At 46.8% G+C, this 21,860-nt stretch overlaps 1 protein-coding gene across 1 annotated transcript; it reads left to right on the top strand.

Annotated features, from left to right (window-relative positions):
• The first annotated feature begins 1,627 nt into the window (after positions 1-1,627).
• On the top strand, positions 1,628-19,431 carry TNFAIP1 (TNF alpha induced protein 1). Its single transcript, XM_063297198.1, has 7 exons — positions 1,628-1,826; positions 7,639-7,989; positions 9,843-10,012; positions 10,609-10,698; positions 12,722-12,774; positions 16,887-17,082; positions 18,447-19,431. The coding sequence occupies exons 2-7, from the start codon at positions 7,776-7,778 to the stop codon at positions 18,666-18,668; spliced, it is 945 nt and encodes a 314-aa protein (XP_063153268.1). The 5' UTR covers positions 1,628-1,826; positions 7,639-7,775; the 3' UTR covers positions 18,669-19,431.
• Positions 19,432-21,860: the final 2,429 nt, after the last annotated feature.

Here is a 21,860-nt window from a genome sequence, read left to right on the forward strand (position 1 = left end):
ACCCCTAGTGACCGCATGGATAGATTTTCTCCATGATGATCGGTACTTAACCAGGTCTTTCAGGTCTTCCAGTGGTACCTCCATCACCACTGTAGCTGAGTCCATCCCCCTTGCTGCTGGTCATCCTCTTCTTTGCCTTCCCTCCACCTTCCCCAGCATCCGAGCCTTCTCCAGAGAGCTGGATCTTTGCATAATGTGTCCAAAGTATGATAATTTGAGCCTCGAGTGAGAACTCTGGGTTGACTTCTTATATTATCCATTGGTTTAAGGTTTTATTGACCACAGAACCTTAAATTAACTCCACTGGCTAAGCTCACCCAAAATACAGGCTTCATTCACCCAACATGACTGACCAGTTGTAGTCAAGCTGTTGAATTTTCACAGTGTGTAAAGATTTTTTTTTTCTTTTGGTGCCTTCAAGCCAGTCTTGACTCCTGGCAAGTGCCTGGACTAGGCCCTGACGTTTTCCCCATCTGGATGCTCTGGGGATCTATCTAGACTTTTCGGCACACCAGTCCTCAACTCAGTTTATCTTGGTTTGTGAATGCAGCTATTGGGCCCAAGGTAGCTCCCCATGTCTAACCAAATGAGTTCTGCAAATTCAGAATACTATGCAGTGTTTCTCAACCTTGGCAACTTTAAGATGGGTGGACTTCAACTCCCAGAATTCCCCAGCAAGCATGCTGCTGTAGTCTGTAGTGCAGTGTGTTATGCAATGAATTAAGCAATCCATGTTAAAGCAGTGGTGTCTGGGGGGCAGGGGATTATCCAAAATATCAAGGTGACCATCGCAACACATGTAAAAAAGCTGTGGGACTTCTGTTGCCTGGTTGTGGCATCTTGACATATTGGACTCCCCTCCCTGCTGGTGTAAACATGGGTGCAAGTCCTATCAACACAGCCTCTTTCTCAAGCCACATCACAATGAGGGAGAAAAACCATGTACATTACTGCTGAGTTCACGCAACATACAGACCCTGGTCAGCTGAAGACCTAGCTGTAATTGCGTAACACGCTAAATCTGTAATTGCACAACATGCTAAATCTGGTTTGTAGTTTTTGTATCACAACATGTTGTGTAAACCCAGTTTGTTTGTTGACTCGATGTCCAACCCAATATTTTCTTAAACCAGGAACAATCCCCATTTAATCCAGTGGAACTCAGTTCTGAATAGATAAACAGCAAGGTCGCAGGTAAAAAAAAGTTTTTTTTTTCAGATTAGAAAAGTTGAAACCTTGCACACTATGTCTCGATTGGCCTAAGAAAAGTATTGCCATATATTCTCCAGATGCGTTGGCTGGTAATGACAGGAGTTGAAATTCAACCCATTCGGATTTTACTGATTTATTGTAATGATTGAACGCCTTTACCACGACTTCCTGTCTGAAAGCGCTCGATAGCTCCGGCTTCAGCACGCTTGCTTGCCTGCCTGAATGGCGAAGAACATCGCCGTGGCTTGTCGGGAGATGTAGTCCCAGTGGCCTAAGACTGCGTATGTTGGGGTGGCCGCCGGCGCGCGGGGCATGCCGGGAGCTGGAGGCTGAGTTCTCCAGATTGGAAAGCCTGTTGATGCAGCCCGGCCTTGAGCTCCGGGGCGCGCGGGGCATGCTGGGAGTTGTAGGCTGAGTTCTCCCGATTGGAAAGCCTGTTGATGCAGCCCGGCCTTGAGCTCCGCCCTTTGGCCGGGATTGAGAAGCTGAGGGCGCGCCGACTCGCTCGGAGCCGGTTGAGATCAATTCCGCTCCCTCGCCTGGCCGTCGCTCGGGGCTTCCGAGGAGCCATTGGGGGCCTAGCGTGGGAGCGGCGCCGAGCGACTCGGAGGCAGGTAAGGAAAGAGCCAGCGGTTGGAGGGGCGAATCAGTGGGAGGAGGGCCCGTTTGGAGCGGAGACGCGGGAAGTGAATTTGATTCTGCGTTTTGGGACGAGAGGTTTCAGAGAAAGCGGGATAGGCGGGAATCAGGGCAGGCTGGATGCAAGACTTTCCTCCCCTTTTTATTTATTTATACAGTTTGTAGGTCGCCAGTCTCCCAACGACTCTGGCTCGTCCACTTTTAACGGCGGTAGACAGGAATCCCTCACATGCCGTTTTAAACAGCCTGGTGGTTGGAGTCGGGGAAAAGCCACACCTGTTGAATTGTAGCCCAAAGTTCAAACCCATCAAGGGATCATGGTAGGGCCACTTGGGCATTTAGCCAGGGTAGTGTAGTGTTTAAAACGTTGGATCAGAACTGCGGAGACTTGGATTCAAGTCCAGACACAGCCACGCAAGCCAAGTGGGCTTGTAGCTCAGCCTGACCTACCTTGCAGGGTTGCAGGAACTCTGGGGATAAATGAAGGGAGCCACCTGGACAGAAGGTAAGACAGAAATCTAATCCAAACCCTAAAAGAATTTAAAGTGTGAACGGTAAATCAACCCACCAAATCTAGGTGGAAAGAATAGAGGGGAGCCTTCAGCAGGAGCTATACAAAAAATAAGTGGCCAATCAGGTCCCACCCCTGAGCTGATTTCCAGCACTTATATTCTTACATTTTCAATAGTTACTGGGGTGACCAGGACAGCTTACATTTCCAGGTTAACTTGATGCTGAATAACTAATTGAATATGTCTGGACAGCAGGATGAATGGTAACCTAAGATTGCTGTACAGGGAGTCCTCATTTAGTGACCACAATTGGGACTGGCAACTTGGATGTTAAGCAAGGTGGTCGCTAAGTGAAACATCATGATTTTACAATCTGACCTCCGCTTTCCTTTGCTTTACAGACCCATGAAGGTTGTAAATGCGAGGATTGGTTCCAAAGTTACTTCTTTATCACCATTGTAACTGTGGTGGCTAAACAAGGCAGTCGCTAAATGAGGACTCCCTGTAGAGCTGTCAGTTCAAAAGGACAGGAAAAGAAATAGTTATACCACTTTTTAAAAAATCCCATGACATCTGCAAACAAAAGAAAAATGGGGAGGGGCAGAATCAAAATATGACTGAGGAAGGGGTTGACTTGGTGGCTTCCAGATGTGTTTGGATTACATGGTCCATCATGCTGAGCCATTGCTGGTGATAGGAACTACCATCCAAAGATGTTGGAAGGGCAACCTGCTAAGATGCACATTGATAGCTTTTTTTGCCAAGTTTGTTTATAGTTTTAGAAGGGACAGTAGGTATGATTAGTGTGAAAAAAATTTGGTAAATGTGGCTGGATTTTAGCAATGCGATCAGGAAGAGCGGCAGAGCTGGCGAGCTGGGAGTGTAAACTGCAGTATGGGCCACACCTCTGCCTTGTGGGACCCCAGCTACACCCATGGCGTATCTAGATTGGTGGCCTAGAACTGCCCAGAATGCTTAGCCATAATGGTAGTTTGAGGGCTGGAGCACTGGATTTAGATGGGAGAGAGCTGGATTCGAATCTCCCCAAAGGGGCTCAACTGTTATTTGAATGCCCTTGGCTCAGGGGCTCTTGCTCAGCTGGCCTACAGCAAGGCCACAGCAGAGGACCTTATCTGCTGCCGGATGAAAATGTAATAAAACATTACGCCCCTCTTCCTGGCTTCTCTTCCGGCCCTGTTGAAGCCAAGCTTGGAGTTGCAAAATTGGTAAACCAGAACTTCTTTCACCGGAGCCCTGAAGCAGGATTTTCCATGACAAGGGAAGGGCCCTGCTGGGTAAATGAGTGTCTTGCTCTGAAAATGAGCATTAGAAAGAGTCATCTACTGTGAGTTTGTGATCTCTAGCAGAGAGCTGGATCTTTTGTGGGCTGAGCAATGGGAGAAAGAAAAACTCTTTTGCCATCTTTTAGAATTCTGTCTTACAGGTAGTCCTCATTTAGCAACTGCCTCACACAGTGGCCGTTTGCAGTTATGACAGTGATGAAAAAGTAACTTTCTGCCCAGTCCCCACATTGACGATCTTTGCAGGTCTGTAAAGCCAAGAAAAGCTGCAGTAAGATCATAAGCACAGGTGTGGTTTCACTTAGCGACTGCTTCATTTAATGACTGAGTTGCCGGTCCCAGTTGTGGTCGCTAAACGAAGAGTACCTGTATTTATCAAATTGAGAAAAGTGGCTTCAGGACAGTGCTTGGTCCCCAGCGCAGTCTGGCATCCTCAGCGTCTCCAAATAGAAATTGGGTTGGGGGGCGTTGAGAGGAGCAAGCTATTGTCATGCATGATATGCTTACCCGTGGTTAACATAATCTTGGTTTATCAGTTAACCCAATTTGGGGGGGTTTACACCGAACTCTAAATTAATTGGGCTGGGCTTACACAAGGTGCAAAGTTAAATTGCGGTCAGCTTGTTTGTAGTTCCGTGTGCTGGGAAGATTAATCCAGTGTGAACAATGGACCACTGGTCAGATTTAGTTGGAGGCTGCTTTCTTCGCTTCCATCTCAATGGAGCCTAAAATGCAACCCTAAAACCAGGAGTTGGTGATAAGATTGTTAGCTTCTTCCGTGAATCTGCCTCTCACTTAGCAGAGCAGCTTGTCACTACATCTTGAAGCAGGGAGTTCCATACGTTGACAAGATTCTGCTTGAAATGCTTCTTTACCAAAAAAAAAAATAAAAATTTTGTGGGTTTGGGACTGCTTGCAAACCCTGGAGGTTCTGGGCATCTGAGATTCAGGATGTTTTCTAATCAGATGTCCATCGTTAGCAGAGTTAGGGAAGTGTCTGGCCCACTACTACAGTGTGGCCATTCCAGAGTGCCTCTAAAGCAGTGTTTCTCAGCCTTGGCCATTTTATGACGTGTGGACTTCAACTCCCAGAATTCCCCAGCCAGCGAGACTGGCTGGGGAATTCTGGGAGTTGAAGTCCACACATCGTAAAGTTGCCAATGTTGAGAAACACTGCCCTAAAGTGAATGAAAGCTAACCAGAAGAAGGATGTTTAGGGGTGTACAAAAGGTTTCATGCTCAGACCTGTTCTTTTTGCTCTCAAAATGGGGCATTTCACTCTCAAGACAGGTTGTTTTGGAGTTGAAGCAGGGTGTTCATACTTGAGAACAGGCAAAAACAAAACATTTTGCCCTGCCTGGTGTAGAAAGTCATGCAGTGGGCATGGTAGAATTTGGAATTGCGTTTTAATTGTGAAGGGAGGGAGGTATGCTTTGTAAGGCCCTGAGTCTGACCTTGGCATCCCCGGTTAAAAGGAACAATTGGAAGAAGGTAGCAGAGCCCTCCCTTTGAGGCCTTTATGCTAGAGCAGGCTTTGCTGGGTTAAAGAAGGATCAATCTTTTGAGGGAGATGGGCAGTGATGAAATTTGATAGATAAATAAATAAAAATTTAGAAAAATAGACAAGCAGCCTGATTTTCTGCAATAAATCCAGGGGCCTCCAGTTGTTGATGAAACCACCTCCCAGCAGCTCTGGTCAGCGTGGCCAGTGGTGACCAGCGCAACGTTCCGCGCTCTCTATCTTTGCACTCAATCGGGTCCTTTTTACGGCCACTTTTCAATTTGTTGAGCTGCCACGATCTTTCCTGAATGCCATCCAGCTGGCACTTGAAGAGCTTGAGACTGTGCTGTTGGGAACAGAAACGTGTTACGACTTTGGGTATTTCCAGTTTCCGACTTCTTTTTTTAAGGCAATTAAAAAGAAATAAAAAACCAAAGTCCAACCAGGAGGAAGGAAAGGAAACATTCCCATTGTTTGAGATAGGCTGAGTCAGACCCATGGCGTCATCTTGCAGGGCTGGGCTGGGCCCCGGGTTCCTGCTGCCCCTCCGAGATGCAGTGATAGAGTTCCGGACTGTGGTCCCCCATCCAGAAGGTAGTTTAGGATTGCATTGGTGGTGGATACGGCTTTAAAAAGCAGGTACTTCTGTTTTCTTTCATTTCCCAAATTAATTTTTACATCCAAATACAGTCTTAGCTTGATTGGTTAGACTGGTGACATCTCATTAGCTTTCAGCGAAGATTAACTGCCATTTAGGAAAAAAAAGAACTTCCTCTTTGTCTTGAACCTGAGTGAGAACCTCTTTGTTGAACGGTTGCTGAAAACGGCAGGTGTGCCTATTTTTTCAAAGCTTCATAGGCGGGTTTGGTTTCTTTTAATTTGTCTTAAAAACTGATCAGCTCTCTTTAAAAAAAAATTGATGGGGGGAAATGATTATATATGTGTCCACCTTCCACTTAAATCCATTTTTTTCTGTGTTCTTCAGTCTGGGAGAAAGGGACATTGACTCCCTATATGACACCACTCAGGTACTGGACCTGGGCAAAATTCTTAAGATACGTTTGAAAGATATGTTTGAAACTAGTACTTCCCATAATTTGGAAACTATATTTTTAATGGTACTGTCTTAAACAGCATTTATCCTTTTTAGCAACCATGCAGCATTGCTGACCTATGTTCAGCTTGTGATCAGTAAATCTTTTTCACTTATCCTGTTCCCTAGGTGGACATATGCTATACTTAACCTATACCTGTGCACTGAATTTCTTTTTGCTGAGCAAAGAGGCCTGCATTGGTTTCCCTTCATTTTCTTTCTGTAACTTTCACCCCATTTTGTTAAGCGATCAAGATAGCTCTGAATTTTCTTTGTGGCTTCCTGATTATTAGCTATCCCACATGGCTTGGTATCATCTGCAATTTGATAATCGTTTGCCTTCATTCAAGTCATTACAGGTAGTCCTCAACTTATGACCATTTGTTTAGTGACCGTTCAAAGTTATGATGGCACTGAAAAAAGTGACTTGTTACTAGTCCTTGCACTTATGATCGTTGCAGCATCCCTGCCGTCACATGATCAAAAATCAGGCGCTTGGCAACTGGCTCGCACATGATAGTTGCAGCATTCCGGGGTCATGTGATCGCCATTTGCGACCTTCCCAGCCAGCTTCTGACAAGCAAAGTCAGTGGGGGAAGCTGGATTTGCTTAATGACTGTGGTGATCACTTAACACCATGGCAAAAATGTTGTAAAATCAGGCTTGACTCACTTAACAACTGCCTCACTTAGCAACAGAAGTTCCAGTCCCAATTGTGGTCATAAGTCAAAGACTACCTGTAATGAAAACATTGAGAAGTATCAGACCTAAGACTGAGCCATAAGCTGTCCTCCTTGAAGATTCAGTCGAGTTCGATGAGGAACCATTCACAAGCACTCTTTGAGGATGATTTTCCAGCCACTTGGGGATGTGCCACCCAGTTCATAGCTTAATTAGCTTAATCAGAACATTTTACTGTTTGTTCCTGACAAATCCATGCTGGCTTGTAATAGTCATCGTGTTGCTTTCAAATGCTTCCATCTCCATTGCTTTACAAGCGGCTCAAAAATCCTTAAAAATAATTTCCTGGAAACACTGCTTGGACCTTTTCAACCATGAAGGCTCTGCTCCTCATTGTTTTCTTGGTCTCCTGCAGACATGGGTCAGTGAGCATCACCAAGTCTCAGCTGTGGAGAAGCCTCAGGTCTGAATAATCAGAATCTGGTCTCTGATTTTGTAGCAATGCTTCTGATTTCTTCCTACAGCATGCTAAACTATAATATAGTTTCATAGGTGTTTGGCATCAAGCGTTGCAGGATCCAGACAGGGTGGTTGGTACAACGTGCTTTGCCTCTGAATGTGGTGCGTGAACCCTGCCCAGCCCAATTATTCCACAAACCACAGTTAAACAAATCTCTTTTCTCTCTTCCCTGCTCTTAGAGTTTCCCAGCATCAGGATCCTGCGGCTTCCGAGAAATTCTTGAATCCAGCTGGAGACCCCCGGGTTTCCCCCCACCACCACGGCGGAGTCGGTCAAGCCCACCCTCTGCCGCGTTGTCATCTATTTGCAGAAGGGGATGTCTGGTGACACCTGCTTAACAACCATCTGCCCTGCTTCGGGAGCGAAGCCGAAGAGCTACAGCTCTAAAGTCGGCACCCTTGGCAATAAGTACGTGCGGCTCAATGTCGGGGGCTCCTTGTATTACACCACCGTGCAGGTGCTGACACGCCACGACACCATGCTGAAAGCCATGTTCAGCGGAAGAATGGAGGTGCTCTCTGACAAGGAAGGTGAGTGCTGAAAAAAGCAGCAAAGCTGAGTGCCTGGAGGTAGTCCTTGGTTGTTAAGTGAAGTGGTCATTAAGTGAATCTGACCTGATTTTACTATCTTTTTTGCGGTGGTCATTAAGCAAACCACTTGGTTGTTAAGTGAATCATGCGATTTCCCCATTGATTTTGCTTGCCGGAAGCTGGCTGGGAAGGTTGAAAATGGCGATCACATGGCTGGGGAGTGCTGTGACGGTTGTAAATGTGAACTGGTCGCCAAGCGCTTGAGTTGTGATCACGTGACTACAGGGATGCTGCGGTGGGCGTTAGTGTGAGGACCGGCCGTAAGTCTGAACCATTTCTAAACAAATGGTTGTTAAGCAAGGACTACCTGCGTAAGCATGTTCATCAAAACATGCCTCCTGCTCCCTTTCCACAAGCAAGGATAATTGGGCCTTACTCACATGCAGCGGAATATTTGCATTGGGTAAAAATGGGCTTTGGCGAGAAATGGGCTGGTTACACGATCAGTGCAGGAAATGCTATGGAAGAGAAGCTGCCTCTGTGGAAAGTTGTGTGCCACTGTAGTTGTGGTATCGTTGCTCTTAAATGAGGGAGAAACCCCAAACCCCACTTCTGAAGTTTTCAGGAATTAAGTCACATTTCTTTCCAAGGAAAGAGGCACCAGAGCTGGATTTCATTCTTTTTAGTATCTGTCCTTTAAGAATCTTCTGGAAGTGAAAGGAATCTAGATTCCACTTCCCACAGGATAAAACGTTTTGAAACTTTATTGGTGAAATCTTTCTTTCCATGAGGGAAAGAAAGATTTTGCAGCCCTGTCATATCTCTACCTGTTATCAAGTCATAGTCACGTGTAAGGGCTGCAACTTAGATATGTCTTTCTCAGTACATGTTTTATGGACATGTTGTGTTAAGTCAATATGATTGAGGGATTGTGGGTGGTTGTGAAAAGGGCCTTTGGACCAGTGTTTCTCAACCTCAGCAACTTTAAGATGTATGGACTGATTGGGGAATTCTGGGAGCTGAAGTCCTGGCTAGGGGATTCTGGGAGTTGAAGTCCATACATCTTAAAGTTCCTGAAGATGAAAAACACTACTTTGGACATTAAGTTGGGTTTCCTGTGGAGTTGATTTCCACCTAGTGGGGCTGACCCCTACAAACTTTCCATGGCATCGGTTATTTGCAGGACAGCCTCGTCCCAATTTTTTCTACCCATCCCATCAGATCCAGCAGGAGAGGCATGCTGGGCATCCCATCCATTACAGAACGTCACCTTGCACAACCCAGAAAGTGGGCCTTTTCTGGTGTGGTGCCTGCCCTTTGTAACACCATACTGTACCTCCAAGATGAGATTGGCCCTGTCCCTGCCCCTGCCCCTGCCAGCTTTTCAAGCAATCCTTAAGACTCGGAGGTGCTCCAGGCATGGACATTGGATTGGAGCCCGTGGGGCATTCTTAGAGTATTGGATCTGTTTTTACCTTGGTGGTTATTAATATTGTTTATGGGCACCACTACCAACAACATACAAATTAAAACCCAAACCAACCAGCATATAGGTTTGATTTGCTGGTTGGGTTTTGATTTTGATTTGTATGTTGTTGTTCTCTGTGGTTAACTGCCCAGAGTCATTATGGTGAGACGGTTGGCTGTATAAATCTAATTAATTAAATAAAAGTTGTAATGGGCCTCTTCCTATATTTGTTTGCAGCCTGTTTGGAATTACCACCTAAGACTAGGGCAAGTGTTCATATTCCTGGGAGTCTTTTGGGCAGAAAAAAAGACCCCTTGGGATAATACTCTTGTGTATTTCTCCACCCGCTTTGCTTGAAGCCCGAGGTCTCCTGTTTCTTTCCCAGGCTGGATCCTGATCGACCGTTGTGGGAAGCATTTTGGGACGATCTTAAATTATCTCCGGGACAATACGGTCACTCTACCCAAGAACCGGCAAGAGATCAAGGAGCTGATGGCCGAAGCCAAATATTACCTCATCCAGGGCTTGGTGGACTTCTGTCAAGCTGCCTTGCAGGTACGAGAGCTCTATATGCTGAATGGTAGAAGCTTAGAGATGGAAGGGACCCTGGAGGTCACCCAGCTCAACCCTATTAGCTCAAGGCAAGAATTCTACTCTCAAAGCATTCTGGACAGGTGACATCCAGTGTTTATTTAAACTTCTTTGGGTAAGGACAGACTGTATTCTCCCCCCTAGTTCATTATTCTAGAGATGGGGGCCCATATGGCCTCACAGTCCTGAATTTGGGGCCTTTGGACCCCCCAGAATGGACAAAATTTCAGGCCCTCTTCCCCTGTTTTAAGAAGTGAGATGGTGTCTTAAACCTTAAAAACCTTCGCATTCTTAACAAACTCTGAAGAGACTCTCCTGGAATCTGTCCAAGCCATTCCCACTCCTTCTTTGAAGGGGGGAAATTAACCATCAAAATTCTCTGCAAGGTTTAAGGCATAAATTAGGCCCTTTAACAGCCCCCCACAGCCCCTTGGTTAAAAAAAAAAAAGCCAGGTGTGCTTTTTAACAAATATTTCTGCAGCTCAGAACAGTGAGATTTCCGAAGGAGAGGCAGTCCACCCTCCCTTAATCTGTCTGGATGTGTGCAATTCTGTTTGCAGGACAAGAAAGAGGCCTACCATCCTATCTGCAATATCCCCGTCATCACGTCTCCCAAAGAAGAAGAGAGACTCATTGAATCAGCCATGAAGGTATTGAGGGGGGATGAGGAGAGAATGAGCGGAAGAAAAGGGCCAGGTTCACACTTTGTACTAAACCAGGAGGGCAGGACATTCAGCAGGCGGGCTGCCTCCTTTTGTTTTATTAGATTTGTTAGGGTGGCCTGACTTCAAAAAGTCACTTAAAACATTTCACCCTTTTAGAAACCCTGAAACCTCCACAGGTAGTCCTCAACTTACAACCACAATTGGGACCTGAATTTCCATTGTAAGTCATTGCAGTCGTAAGTCGAGTCACTATGTGACTGGACCCGATTTTATGACCATTTTTACAGCGCTTGTTAAACCACCAAATCCACCTTCCCCAATGGGCATTTTTTGCTGGAAAATGGCAAAAAAGTCACGAACCGCAACCACGTGACCACAGGACGCTGCAACTGGTCATAAATACAAGCCAGTTGCCAAGCACCCAAAAGGCAATCGGGTGACCATGGGGGGTTGCGACGTTTTGTGATGCTCGGAAGTGCTTTATGGGCCGTAAAGCCCCCATTCCAAGGCCGTCATAACTTTGGACCATCATTAAACAAATGGTTGTAAATCAAGGACTACCTGTAATCCAACGATCCTGGCCTCAAGCTTGGTGTGGCCCTTGAACTGACAGAGGTTAAGCACCAACTGCCCTGAGCCAGAGTCTCACCAACCCAGACTTGGCACCACATGTGAAGCCAGCCAAAATCTCAGCCACTTGCCTTGCTTATCAGTGCCTGGGAATCTGAACTTTGTCATGGCTCCTTAGAAATTAGGAAGAGGAAAAACAAGGCTCCATTAGGCTTTTAAATATCAGTTTTCTCCATGCCATTGAGTACCTCCTAGAGATGGTACAAGTGTATAAAGAAGGACCATTGTGCTTTATCCCCTCCAGCTCAAAGTTTTCAAGTTTTATGGCAGGTAAACAGCTTTTATTGCTGTTGGCATCTGCTGTTTGGGGGAGTCAGAAGTGGGGAGGGGCGTTTGCTGGAGGTGGGCAGAGCTAATGAGGTGCGGGGGGCAGAAATGGACAATTGCATCCCTGTTATTCCTCTTCCCTTTCTGCTCCAACTCAGATTCTCCAATGCAGAACGATCGTTTGCAAAGCTAAGAATAGCCACACTTGTTATATTGGAATGTGTTTCTTTAAGGCTGCTCCAGGGGCATCCGCTGGGCTGCTCCACAGCATGTTTCTTTTGATCCCCAGCAAGGAAAGCGCTATCGACATTTGAGTCTTATGTATGTCAAATGGCCCCCTAAAGGATTCTATATGCCTCTAAAAGAATTAGGTGCTTAAACTTTTTCTGGACTGAACTACTTCAGATGGGGCACGCTTCAGATGGGGCATGCTCCTGTCTGATGTTTCCCATGAACGGGGTGGAAGGGGACCATTTGCTGGGTAGAATCTTCCTCTGTGAAATGGAAAGTATGAGAAAGAATTCCAGTTTTCTTTTTTGTCTTCTGCCCCCACCTCCTGAGCAGATGGTTCCTCGTGTCTCTGGGCTGCATAGCATTCCTGGCCCAAAAGGGAAGCTCAGAACTTGCTTTCTTGGGATGAGAGTGAGGTCCATGCCAGTCTTGGGAATCTGTGTCCTCCTGGATGTTGGAGGACTGTTTCCACCTGCGTTGACCATGCGGACTCCAGGGTCCCTGGAAGAGCCGAAGGTTCCCCTCTTTCTGTCTGCCAGGGGCACAAGCAGATGCTGCAGGGAAGCGTCCCGGCAGGTCTGTCTGTGGCTTCCAGAAACCTGCTGCCAGAGCTGTATTGGGCACCTGAAGGCTTGGCAGGGCACATCACCTCCAAGGCCTGCTCTTTCTCCTTTCTGCTAGTGCAAAGCACCTGAGTGAGGAACTGGTGGTTTCAGTTCTCCATAAATGCCCTGGGATGGTTCAGCACCGCTGTTTCCAGAGCATTGTGGGAACTACAGCAGTGAGTCTCCGCATGCTGCTTTTGGCACCCGGTGGCACAGAAGTTTGACGTTCTCTCGTCTGCCTCAATTGATACCCCTTTTCTCCCCCTTCTTTTCAGCCAGCGGTGAAACTCCTTTATAACCGAAGTAACAACAAATACTCATACACAAGGTAAACACCTCTGCTCTCTGTGCTAATGAGAAACTTAAGGACAGAACATGGAAAGCTGGCTGCTGGATCGTCCGATCCACCTGTCTGTTCCTGCAGTGATCCACCAGTTGCATCTAGGAAGACCCCAAACTGATGGAAGGTGTTCTTGAAGGAGTGGGTGATGGGGTGGAATTCCGCCCTGCCGGTGCTTCCCAGGAAGGAAGGAGCACGTTCCAAGCTGATAAGAGGACCCGCAGTCTAGGAGTCTTGGCAGGGGGGTCAAAGAGAGTCAGGGTGGCCCCGCCTTAGACTCTCCTGGGTTATTTCCCCGTGGATTAGTTAGGACAGCTTGAGTCTGGCAAGATTGATGTCGGGACCGGACCAAGAACAACGCCGAGTCAAGTGTATTCTGCACTCTACTTCTTTATTCTCACCATACAGAATCTTGCCAGACTCAAGCTATCCTGACAAACCCACGGGGAAATAACCCGGGAAAGTCTAGGGCGGGGCCATCTTGACTCTCCTTGACCCCTTGCCAAGGCTTTCCAAGCTGCGGGCCCTCTTACCAGCTTGGAATGCTCTCCCTCTTTCCTGGGAAGCACTGGCAGCAACAATTCCACCACACAAACAGACCTAAAAGCTTTGCAGTGATGTACAGATACTGAAAGATAATGCATTCCTTGTTTGTGTTTGAACAGACCCACGTTCTGTTTCATGGCAGTGCGTGACCCCATCAATCTGTTGCACGGTTATAATTCAGAAGCACAGGTTTGAGGATCTGGGTCTGCCCCTCCAGAATTTGCCACTATCCTGTATTTTTAAAGAAGGGGACAATTCTTAAATCCATAGAAAACAATCCTATTCATTATAAGTATTTTAGTATTTCCATGTTTGCCTGGAATCCACCCATTCTTTATGTTGGGTCAGCCTACACTCTGCGAAACGTACCATCAAGCGTATTGCTTAAGGGCAAGTACATCTTTTGGCCTGAAGAAAGTAGCAGGTTCCTTGCTTAATTTATAATTCTTTAATTTATAATTCTTTATAATTAAATTATCCAGATCTGGCTTTTCCTGCAGGCATTAAGGGCCAGTGGAGTGGGAATCCCTGCTGTGGTTGTTTTGTTGTGTGCTTGGTCGCCATTTTACGTTTTGTACTTCTATATTGAATTTATATATTTATACACTGTATTATATATTGTAATTTTTTACAATATATATTATTTTATATATTGAAAATATATATAATTTACAATATATAATGTAAATTATATATTGGCAATATAAAATGTAAATTATACATTTTAAAGGTAAAATACATTTACATTTGTATTTATATACTGAAACAAGAAAAGAGGAATTTGTCAGGTCCAAAGCCATCGTAGCACTCGGTTATTAAACAGAAAAGTTCTATGTCTGGAGCAAAGCTGTTGCACTCAGAGTCTTCCATCAGAACATGGCAGGTTGATCCCTGAGAAAAAAACTAAAAAGGGTTGAATGTTCTGCCATTTATTTGTTTCATTAATTTGCTGTTTTTTTTCCATCTTGGGCCATTAAAATAGACAGATAGTCCATGTTGATTCTATCTACCACTCAGTGGAAAAATTGGCCATGGGGATATTTTTTCAGAAATAAACCACTGGGCAGGCAAATTGCAAAAAGCAAGGTTATTTTTTTTTCATAGTTTGCTATGAGATTTTTAAAAACGTTTAAAACATTTTTTAAAAAGTCATTCTCTTGGCCAACTTTTCAGGAGGTAGCCTTCATTGCAGACATTCACCCCACCTTCTTTTTTGGCTCCAGGATAGAATAGATGGAGCAAGTGTCTTGTTATGATTTCCTACAGTACCTGATGGTGGAGCCCTCAAAATAAGATGGAACAAAACCGCTCATGTTGTTCTGAACTAAGGACAAATTCTAGAACACAAGGCGATGGCCTCAGAGCTCATGGCACTGAAAATGGCTGTTTTAAGCTTTGAATGTGTTGTTCGCTCTTTATTGGTTATGTCCACAAATTATTTCCTTTTCATTGGCAGCTCAGAAGCTGATGTTCATGGGTTACTTTCAGGAGAAGGGAACTCTACATTTAAAAAAAAAAAACCTGGTTAGAGGAGGACTGAAAAAAGTCCACTGTTTCACTTCTACCCTGCTGGCACTAGAAGCTTTAAAGTATATCCAAGGCTTCAGAACAACAGACAAGATTACTCTGCCACTGACAGAGTAAAAGTATTTATTTGTGTGGCTTATCTGCCTTCCTGCAACAAGAATTCTTTGGTCAAAGTACAAGGTTTAAAAAGATACGATGGCGGCAGTAAAAATGAAGGAGTTGAGCTGCTGCTGCTGCTGCTTAAAGATTGATGCAGTAGCAATGAGAAATCAGACTTAAGGGTTAACTGGGACTTGGACACAGATCCACCTGTTTTGTAATCTCCCTGTAATTGGGTGATGTCAGACTCGTTGTCCTGAATAACAAGCAGGTACAGCGGGACTGAATTACCTGCTTGGCAGCCAGGCATAGCCAAACCAGCCACCGCTGCCTCTCCAGGCAGAAATTCATCCAACAGCTGTTTGTGTGAAATTTCTAGCCTTTTCCCCATTTTTGAACTTCTGGCTGTCTTACCAGAGAGCCCAGTTTACTCATCTTTGGCGAGTGAGTCAACACATGGCTTTGCCCTGGTCTGGAGGATACATTTGGAATGGCCAAAACTGGGGAAATTTGCTCCAAGGTAAACAGCGCAGATCCCCCCCAACACCCCACCCCACCTTTTTTTTCTTCTGGGGTTGGGAGAGCATGCTTCCCAATGAAGCCCCTGCCATTTTTATTTTCCAGGAATAACAATGGGGCCGGCGACTGGTGTTCTTTTGTACAGCCTGCCAGCTTCTGAACAGATTGTTTTAGTTTATATATCTATTTAAATTACAATCCAGAAAGATGTTGACAGGCAGAGGGGAGACTCCAGCCAGCTCCCTGCCTTTCTGTGCCAGAACTCAGTTCTGAGTTATGTGGATTTAATTTGCTTTGTTAGCGCAGAAAAGACAAACCACCCCTTTGTCCAGTTTTCTCTGGGCAGCTCCATGCACCCCTGAGGCAGAGGTGGGGAAGTCCTGGCTCTGCAGTCAGTCTGCAATCCTCATCCCTTACTACTGGCCTTGCTGCCTGGGGCTAATGGGAGTTGTAGTCATGTCCCATCCCTGCCCTAAGAATACTGATGCATGCAACTGTAGAAGCTGCAGAGCTGCAGAATAGCAACCCCAGGTCTTGCTTTCTCTTTGGCATGTTGAACAGACCTGCAGAGGGAGGGTTGAGGTGCATCTGCGACTCCCCTGCAAGGCTGAGAAAGAAGGGCCGGGGACTTAAACTGGGATTCCTCCCCCCATCTCCAGTCAAGTCTGGCCCTTTAACAGCTGGACTACGCCAGCTGTCAGCCCTGTGAGGTAGACCAGACCAAGAAACCAATGTCATATAGGTCTAAAATTACTCTTACTGAAACAGCTGTAGTGACAGAATCTTGCAAGTTTGAATGTACTTCCCCCTCCCACCCTTTATCTTTTTGTGAATTAGGGAGGGACTTGTCTGAGACATTTACAGGGAGTCCTCATTTAGTTACCACAATTGGGACCAGCGAAGTGGTCACTAAGTGAAACTGACTGTGCTTACGATCTTACTGCAGCTTCCCTTGGCTTTACATACCTGCGAAGGTTGTAAATGGAAGGACTGGTTACAAAGTTACTTTTTCACCTCTGTTGTAATTTGAATGGTTGCTGTGTGAGGCAGTCGCTAAACGAGGACTGCCTGTACACATATTAGTTTCTTGGAATGGGCTCAAGGCCCGCTCCTCTGACTCTTGCATTGGTAGTGGCTCATCCTCCTGTCCTTCCCCACCCCTGAGTCTGTTCTTTTCTGCTGAACACCCGAGTTGCAATCTGCAGTAGAGGTGGGAGGCCCAGCTCATCCACCTGGCAGGCAAGGGCAGTCTACCTGTGTCGGAACCCCCGTATGTCCCGATGTCTCTGCTTGCATGGCAGAGCCGCTGGAGCTTGCAACATGGGTTCTTTGGCATGGGAGGAGAGCGGGAACGCAGAATCCTGCCCGCCTCCCCAAGCAACCGCTGCATTTTCCGTTCCTCCTCCCAGCAACTCCGACGACAATCTCCTGAAGAACATCGAGCTCTTTGACAAGCTCTCGCTGCGCTTCAACGGGAGGGTCCTCTTCATCAAGGACGTCATCGGGGATGAGATCTGCTGCTGGGGTTTCTTCGGGCAGGGGCGGAAGCTGGCCGAGGTCTGCTGCACCTCCATCGTTTACGCCACAGAAAAGAAGCAGACGAAGGTATTGGCGATTCCGGGTGTTCAGGTGGGGAGGGGGTCAGGGCTCGGCACGAACCAGGAGGTTCCAGCAGTGGTGGGGAGGGGGGAGGAAGCATGCTCGGAATGGTGGGAAATTCTCGCAGGCACGCTCCCAAGGTGGCTGCTGCCTGTTCATGAAATGGCTGCCACAGTTAGCCAGTCCAAACACCTGTCTTGGAGTGATGGGGCTGAAAGTAGTCGTCACCGGCCCTCAAACCTTAGGGCAGAATCTATCCGAGCTGCTCTCTCAAAGTGCTTTTACCGCTCCGGCTTCCGTGCCACAGGAAGGAAGGTCGGGGGGGCTGAAAGTCTTTCTCCAAAATGAAGACAGCATTGGAGCATCTGGCAGCAGGCTAGCCTTCTGCTTGGCTCAGCGGGATGGGAGACCACCAGGAAATTTAACCCCCTTTGGAGTTGGCCTAGCTAGGCTGGCCACCCTTTTAGATAGCTTGAAAGGAGACTGGACAGATTCTTGGAGGGGGGTTGGGGGCTCCCAGTTGTAGCTTGCTCTTGGTTGCAGTTGATTGCCCCCTAAATTGCAGAGAGCAGATCTTAAATGCCAGGTATTGGAGGCAGGGGCATCCACAAGAGGGGGGTGGGAGACAAAAAGGTCAAGATTGGCACCTGCAGCTGGGCAATCCAAGCCCATTTTTCACATGCATAAAAAAGGGGCAGGTCACAGGTGCCATCTTGATTTTTTTTTCTTTTTGCCTAACCCCTTGCAGACATCCTTAACCGGAAGGCAATCGAGGGAGGCAGTGTTTCTCAACCATGGCCACTATAAGATGTGTTGTCCTAACTACCAGGAAACACACTGAGACAATGAACTGGTCTCTAATATTTATTGCTAGTACTTAACAAGAATCCTAACAAACTGAAGAAGCGTGGGAAAAACCCAGACATATAACCCCCAAGGGTTAAGGCAGTCCCGATCTGTGTCTCTTTGAATGGCTGAACAGTTCCTCAGTGCTACGCATGCACTTGACAGTCTGGATGGGAGCCCCCTGCTCGCCATCCTTACTCATGACATGTGTAGACTTCAACTCCCAGAATTCCCCAGCCAGCCATGCTGGCTGGGGAATTCTGGGAGTTGAACTCCACACATCTTAAAGTGGTCAAGGTTGAAAAACACTGGTGGGAGGGATTTATCTGTGCCTATGTGTTCCCGAATACCTCGTGGCCACTGTCTGGGCTCCAGGGCTGGCCCCGAGGGGAGCTTGACAGCTTCCAGGCTCCGGGCTCTTCCAAGATCTGAGGGCTACAAGTGACACTGTGTGGGGGGGAGGCGGGACAGAACCGCTGCTCCGATTTCCAGGACTGCATCCTCTTCTTCCTCCCCTCCCTCAGGTCGAATTCCCCGAGGCCCGCATCTACGAGGAAACACTTAACATCCTGTTATACGAGACGCCCCGGGTGCCCGATAATTCCCTGCTGGAGGCCACGAGCCAGAATCGGAGCCAGGCCTCCCGGGCAGAAGAGGAGGACGGCAACTTTGAGCTGCGTGACCGAGTCCGCCGCATTCACGTCAAGCGATACAGCACTTACGATGACCGGCAGATAGGCCACTAAGGCCCCTGAAGGGCTGTCCAGAGCCCCTCCTTCCACACGGGGGGCAGTCATGCGGCTTTGGCAATGGGGTCCCCTCATGTGCCCAAGTCTTCAGGGGGGAGGCGGCCTAGATTTCAGCCAAGCCTCTATATACTTTGCGAAGATATGCTCTCCAGTTACAGCTGGGCAAAACCTTGTGGGTTTGAAGCCAACCCTTGGACATTTTGTGTTTGATGGGGTCCTTTTCTGCCTCGAGACTCTTCTCGAAGAACTTTATGCTTAAAAACAAAAATCCAGATGCTGAGACCAAAGAATCAGTCTTAAACACTGCGTTGCAACGATGAAACACGACCAGGTTGGCCACGACTGTTTTTCCTCCTCTAGCAGAATCTGATTTTTTTTTTTTTAAAATTGCCGTAACCAAGAACTGAGAGAACGTCTGATGCTCCCTCGGCTAGAATCCTTGGGGCTCGACGACACTGGGGAATAACTGGAAATCAACTTCATCCTGGATCCTGGGAAAACTGTCCTATTTCCTGATTCTTGCTTATTCTTACTTATCTGTGGAGAAATTTGAGAGGAGGGGCATACTGGTGGGTGTCCTGTATTGCAAACAGCTTTGGATCTTGCAGATCGTTGGCTGTTGTTGGAAATCTTTAGGGCGGGGGGGCGGGATTGCTGAAAGTTGAGCAAAGCAAATGCAGCAGGATCAGATTCTCTGAAGTCAGTGGACAGAGATGCTTGCTCATTCGGTGGTAGATAACATGGCCTGGATAATCTGGGATTTGATGATTCTTCCAGAACATTTTTTTTTAATCCTTCTTTTGGGTCCCATGGTCTAGTTTGTGGAGAACAATGGGTGGATGGTCTAAAATTGCTTTCCCCAACTTGTTGCCCACAAGATAACGTTGGGCAAGCTCTCATTAGCTACCTGTAGGGCACTAAAAGTGGGGTGCTCGACTCCTCGATGCATCCTTGGGGAATGTTCTCCCCCTAGTGTTGACCTATTGTAAAATTAAGTTTGGTTTATTTTATCCCAGCATTCCCCTAGGCCAGTGTTTCTTAATCTTGGCAACTGTAAGACATGAGGACTTCAACTCCCAGAATTCCCCAGCCACCATGGTGGCTGGGAAATTCTGGGAGTTGAAGCCCTCATGTCTTACAGTTGCTAAGGTTGAGAAACACTGGCCTAGGCCTTAGACCGTCCTTCCCAACTGGGTGCCCTCTGCATGTGTGGATTACGACTCCCATGGTTCGCAGTTGTTACACCATGCTGCCTAGGAATTGTAGTCACAGGGATGGGGGAAACTGCCAATCATACAAAATCAGCCTTTACAAACAATTCTAGGAGGATGGGGAAAAAACTGTTACCCTTTGAGATTTAGGAAAGGTTGTCAAGATATTTTTCTAGTATGCCCAGCACTGGGACTTACACTTTGGCTGGCAGGATGTAGACCAGTGACTTCTGCTCCTCAGGACAAAGTTTATGGTGAGTGCCAGCATAGCATCACAGTAATAAAATGTGTCAATGTCTAAATGAAACTTCCCTATTCAGGAGCAGTATATCTCAGATACCAGTAAGGGGAAGGATATAGTGCCTTTTGGGGGGTCCAGTTAAGACACATTCCTGCTCTAAATAGATGGATGGTCTCTACTAGCTAGACGTCTGCATTTGTCAGATTGAGGAAAAATCACTAATATAAAATCAGCTGCTTCTGAATTCCTAAAAAGACCAGAAAGGGAAATTGTAAGGGACTGTTTGAAAAGAAGCCCAGTTAATAACACTGGCCACAAATGAATAAGGTCTTCTCTTTCATGAGACTAGATCTCATTGAGGTAGTCAATCTTTGGGTATTGAGAAAGCATCCACGATTAGAATATTTCTTCAAAGCCTAACTATCCACAGCAGGTAGAAACCTAGCCTGTCATCCAAACAGCTTTTCCCCACGATTTTCTAACTTTCAGCTCCACCTGGTCTGCCCCATAGTCTCAACAGGACTGTTTTGTGCCACTGAAGCCCTTTTGCTGAAGATGGAGGGCAAACTTGCTGTGGTTCCGGGAGCCAGCGTGTGGTTGAAATACTGCCATATTTTTAAAATGTGCAATAAGGTTTTGGTGCATAACATGCTATCTCAGTGCAGGGGCAATAGCCAAAGGTTGCAAATTAAAGCCACTCCATGTGCCATGTCTTGGTACATCATGGGCTGGACAGCCCTAGTTTTTCTGCAAAGGTTTCTGGAAAACGGCTTGAAGGTTGTTATGCTTTTAGGGCGATGAAAGTCATAAAAACAGGTTTTCCTTTTAGGCAAAAAAAAAAAGCTTGAGCTGAAAACTGGCAGATTAATTCACAAGGATTCCAAAGTCAGGAGGGTGTTATCCCTTGGACGTTGCTGCGGTGGCATTTCCTGGAATGTTGGTCGTTGGTCCAGTGGCATTTCCCAGAATGTAATGCTGTGCCAAAATCATGACATGTGGATTGATTGAGGAAATGGGAGGGGTGGGGATTCCCGAAGGCATATGATACTGATTTCTATGGCCATTTAGGTGTGTGTATCCCCTTGCTTTAGGGATGGCCCTTAGCATGGGCCGGCATTCTTTAGATCCAGCATCCGGACTCTGCAACCTTTCGGATTCAGCCGGGACTCCACCTTTGAGGAGCCTCAGCCAGCAGGATCCATCACAAGCTGCGCTGCGAGTGAACATGCAGCCTCCTTTGGAGAGCTCCAGATGCACCGTCTGAGCTTGGAAGAACGGAAGATCCCAGAAGCAGATGCTGCCGGAAAAAACATCCCGCAAGGCAAATAATGGTTCCAGACGATTCAGGTTGAAAGCCAGTAACACTAATTGCAAAAATTGCATAGGGGGTGGTGGGGAAGAGGGTTGGTTATGCAGATAAGCTGAGTAGTACATGGGGCGGGGGTAGAGAGGTGCGGGGAAGGGAATCCACTTTTTATGCGGTGAGGGAGGAAAGTTGTGTTGGGAAAAACAGGAAAGAGGGTTCAGGGACAAGGTGGCACACAGGTCTGCTTGATATGCTGGTGGCTGAGTCAAGTGCCCCCTTAACTCAAAAGTTTTTGAGTTGGGGGGATTGCTCATAACAATCCCTGGTCCTGTAGAAGACCAGCTTCTTCAGTCCTTCCTTCCATCTTCAAGCCTCTTTCTGGATTTGAGGCCCCCCAAAGTATAAACTGGGGGAACATGTTTCCGGATGCA

The sequence above is a fragment of the Candoia aspera genome, chromosome 1, assembly GCF_035149785.1.
Source record: "Candoia aspera isolate rCanAsp1 chromosome 1, rCanAsp1.hap2, whole genome shotgun sequence".
In the NCBI taxonomy this organism is placed as follows: domain Eukaryota; kingdom Metazoa; phylum Chordata; class Lepidosauria; order Squamata; family Boidae; genus Candoia; species Candoia aspera.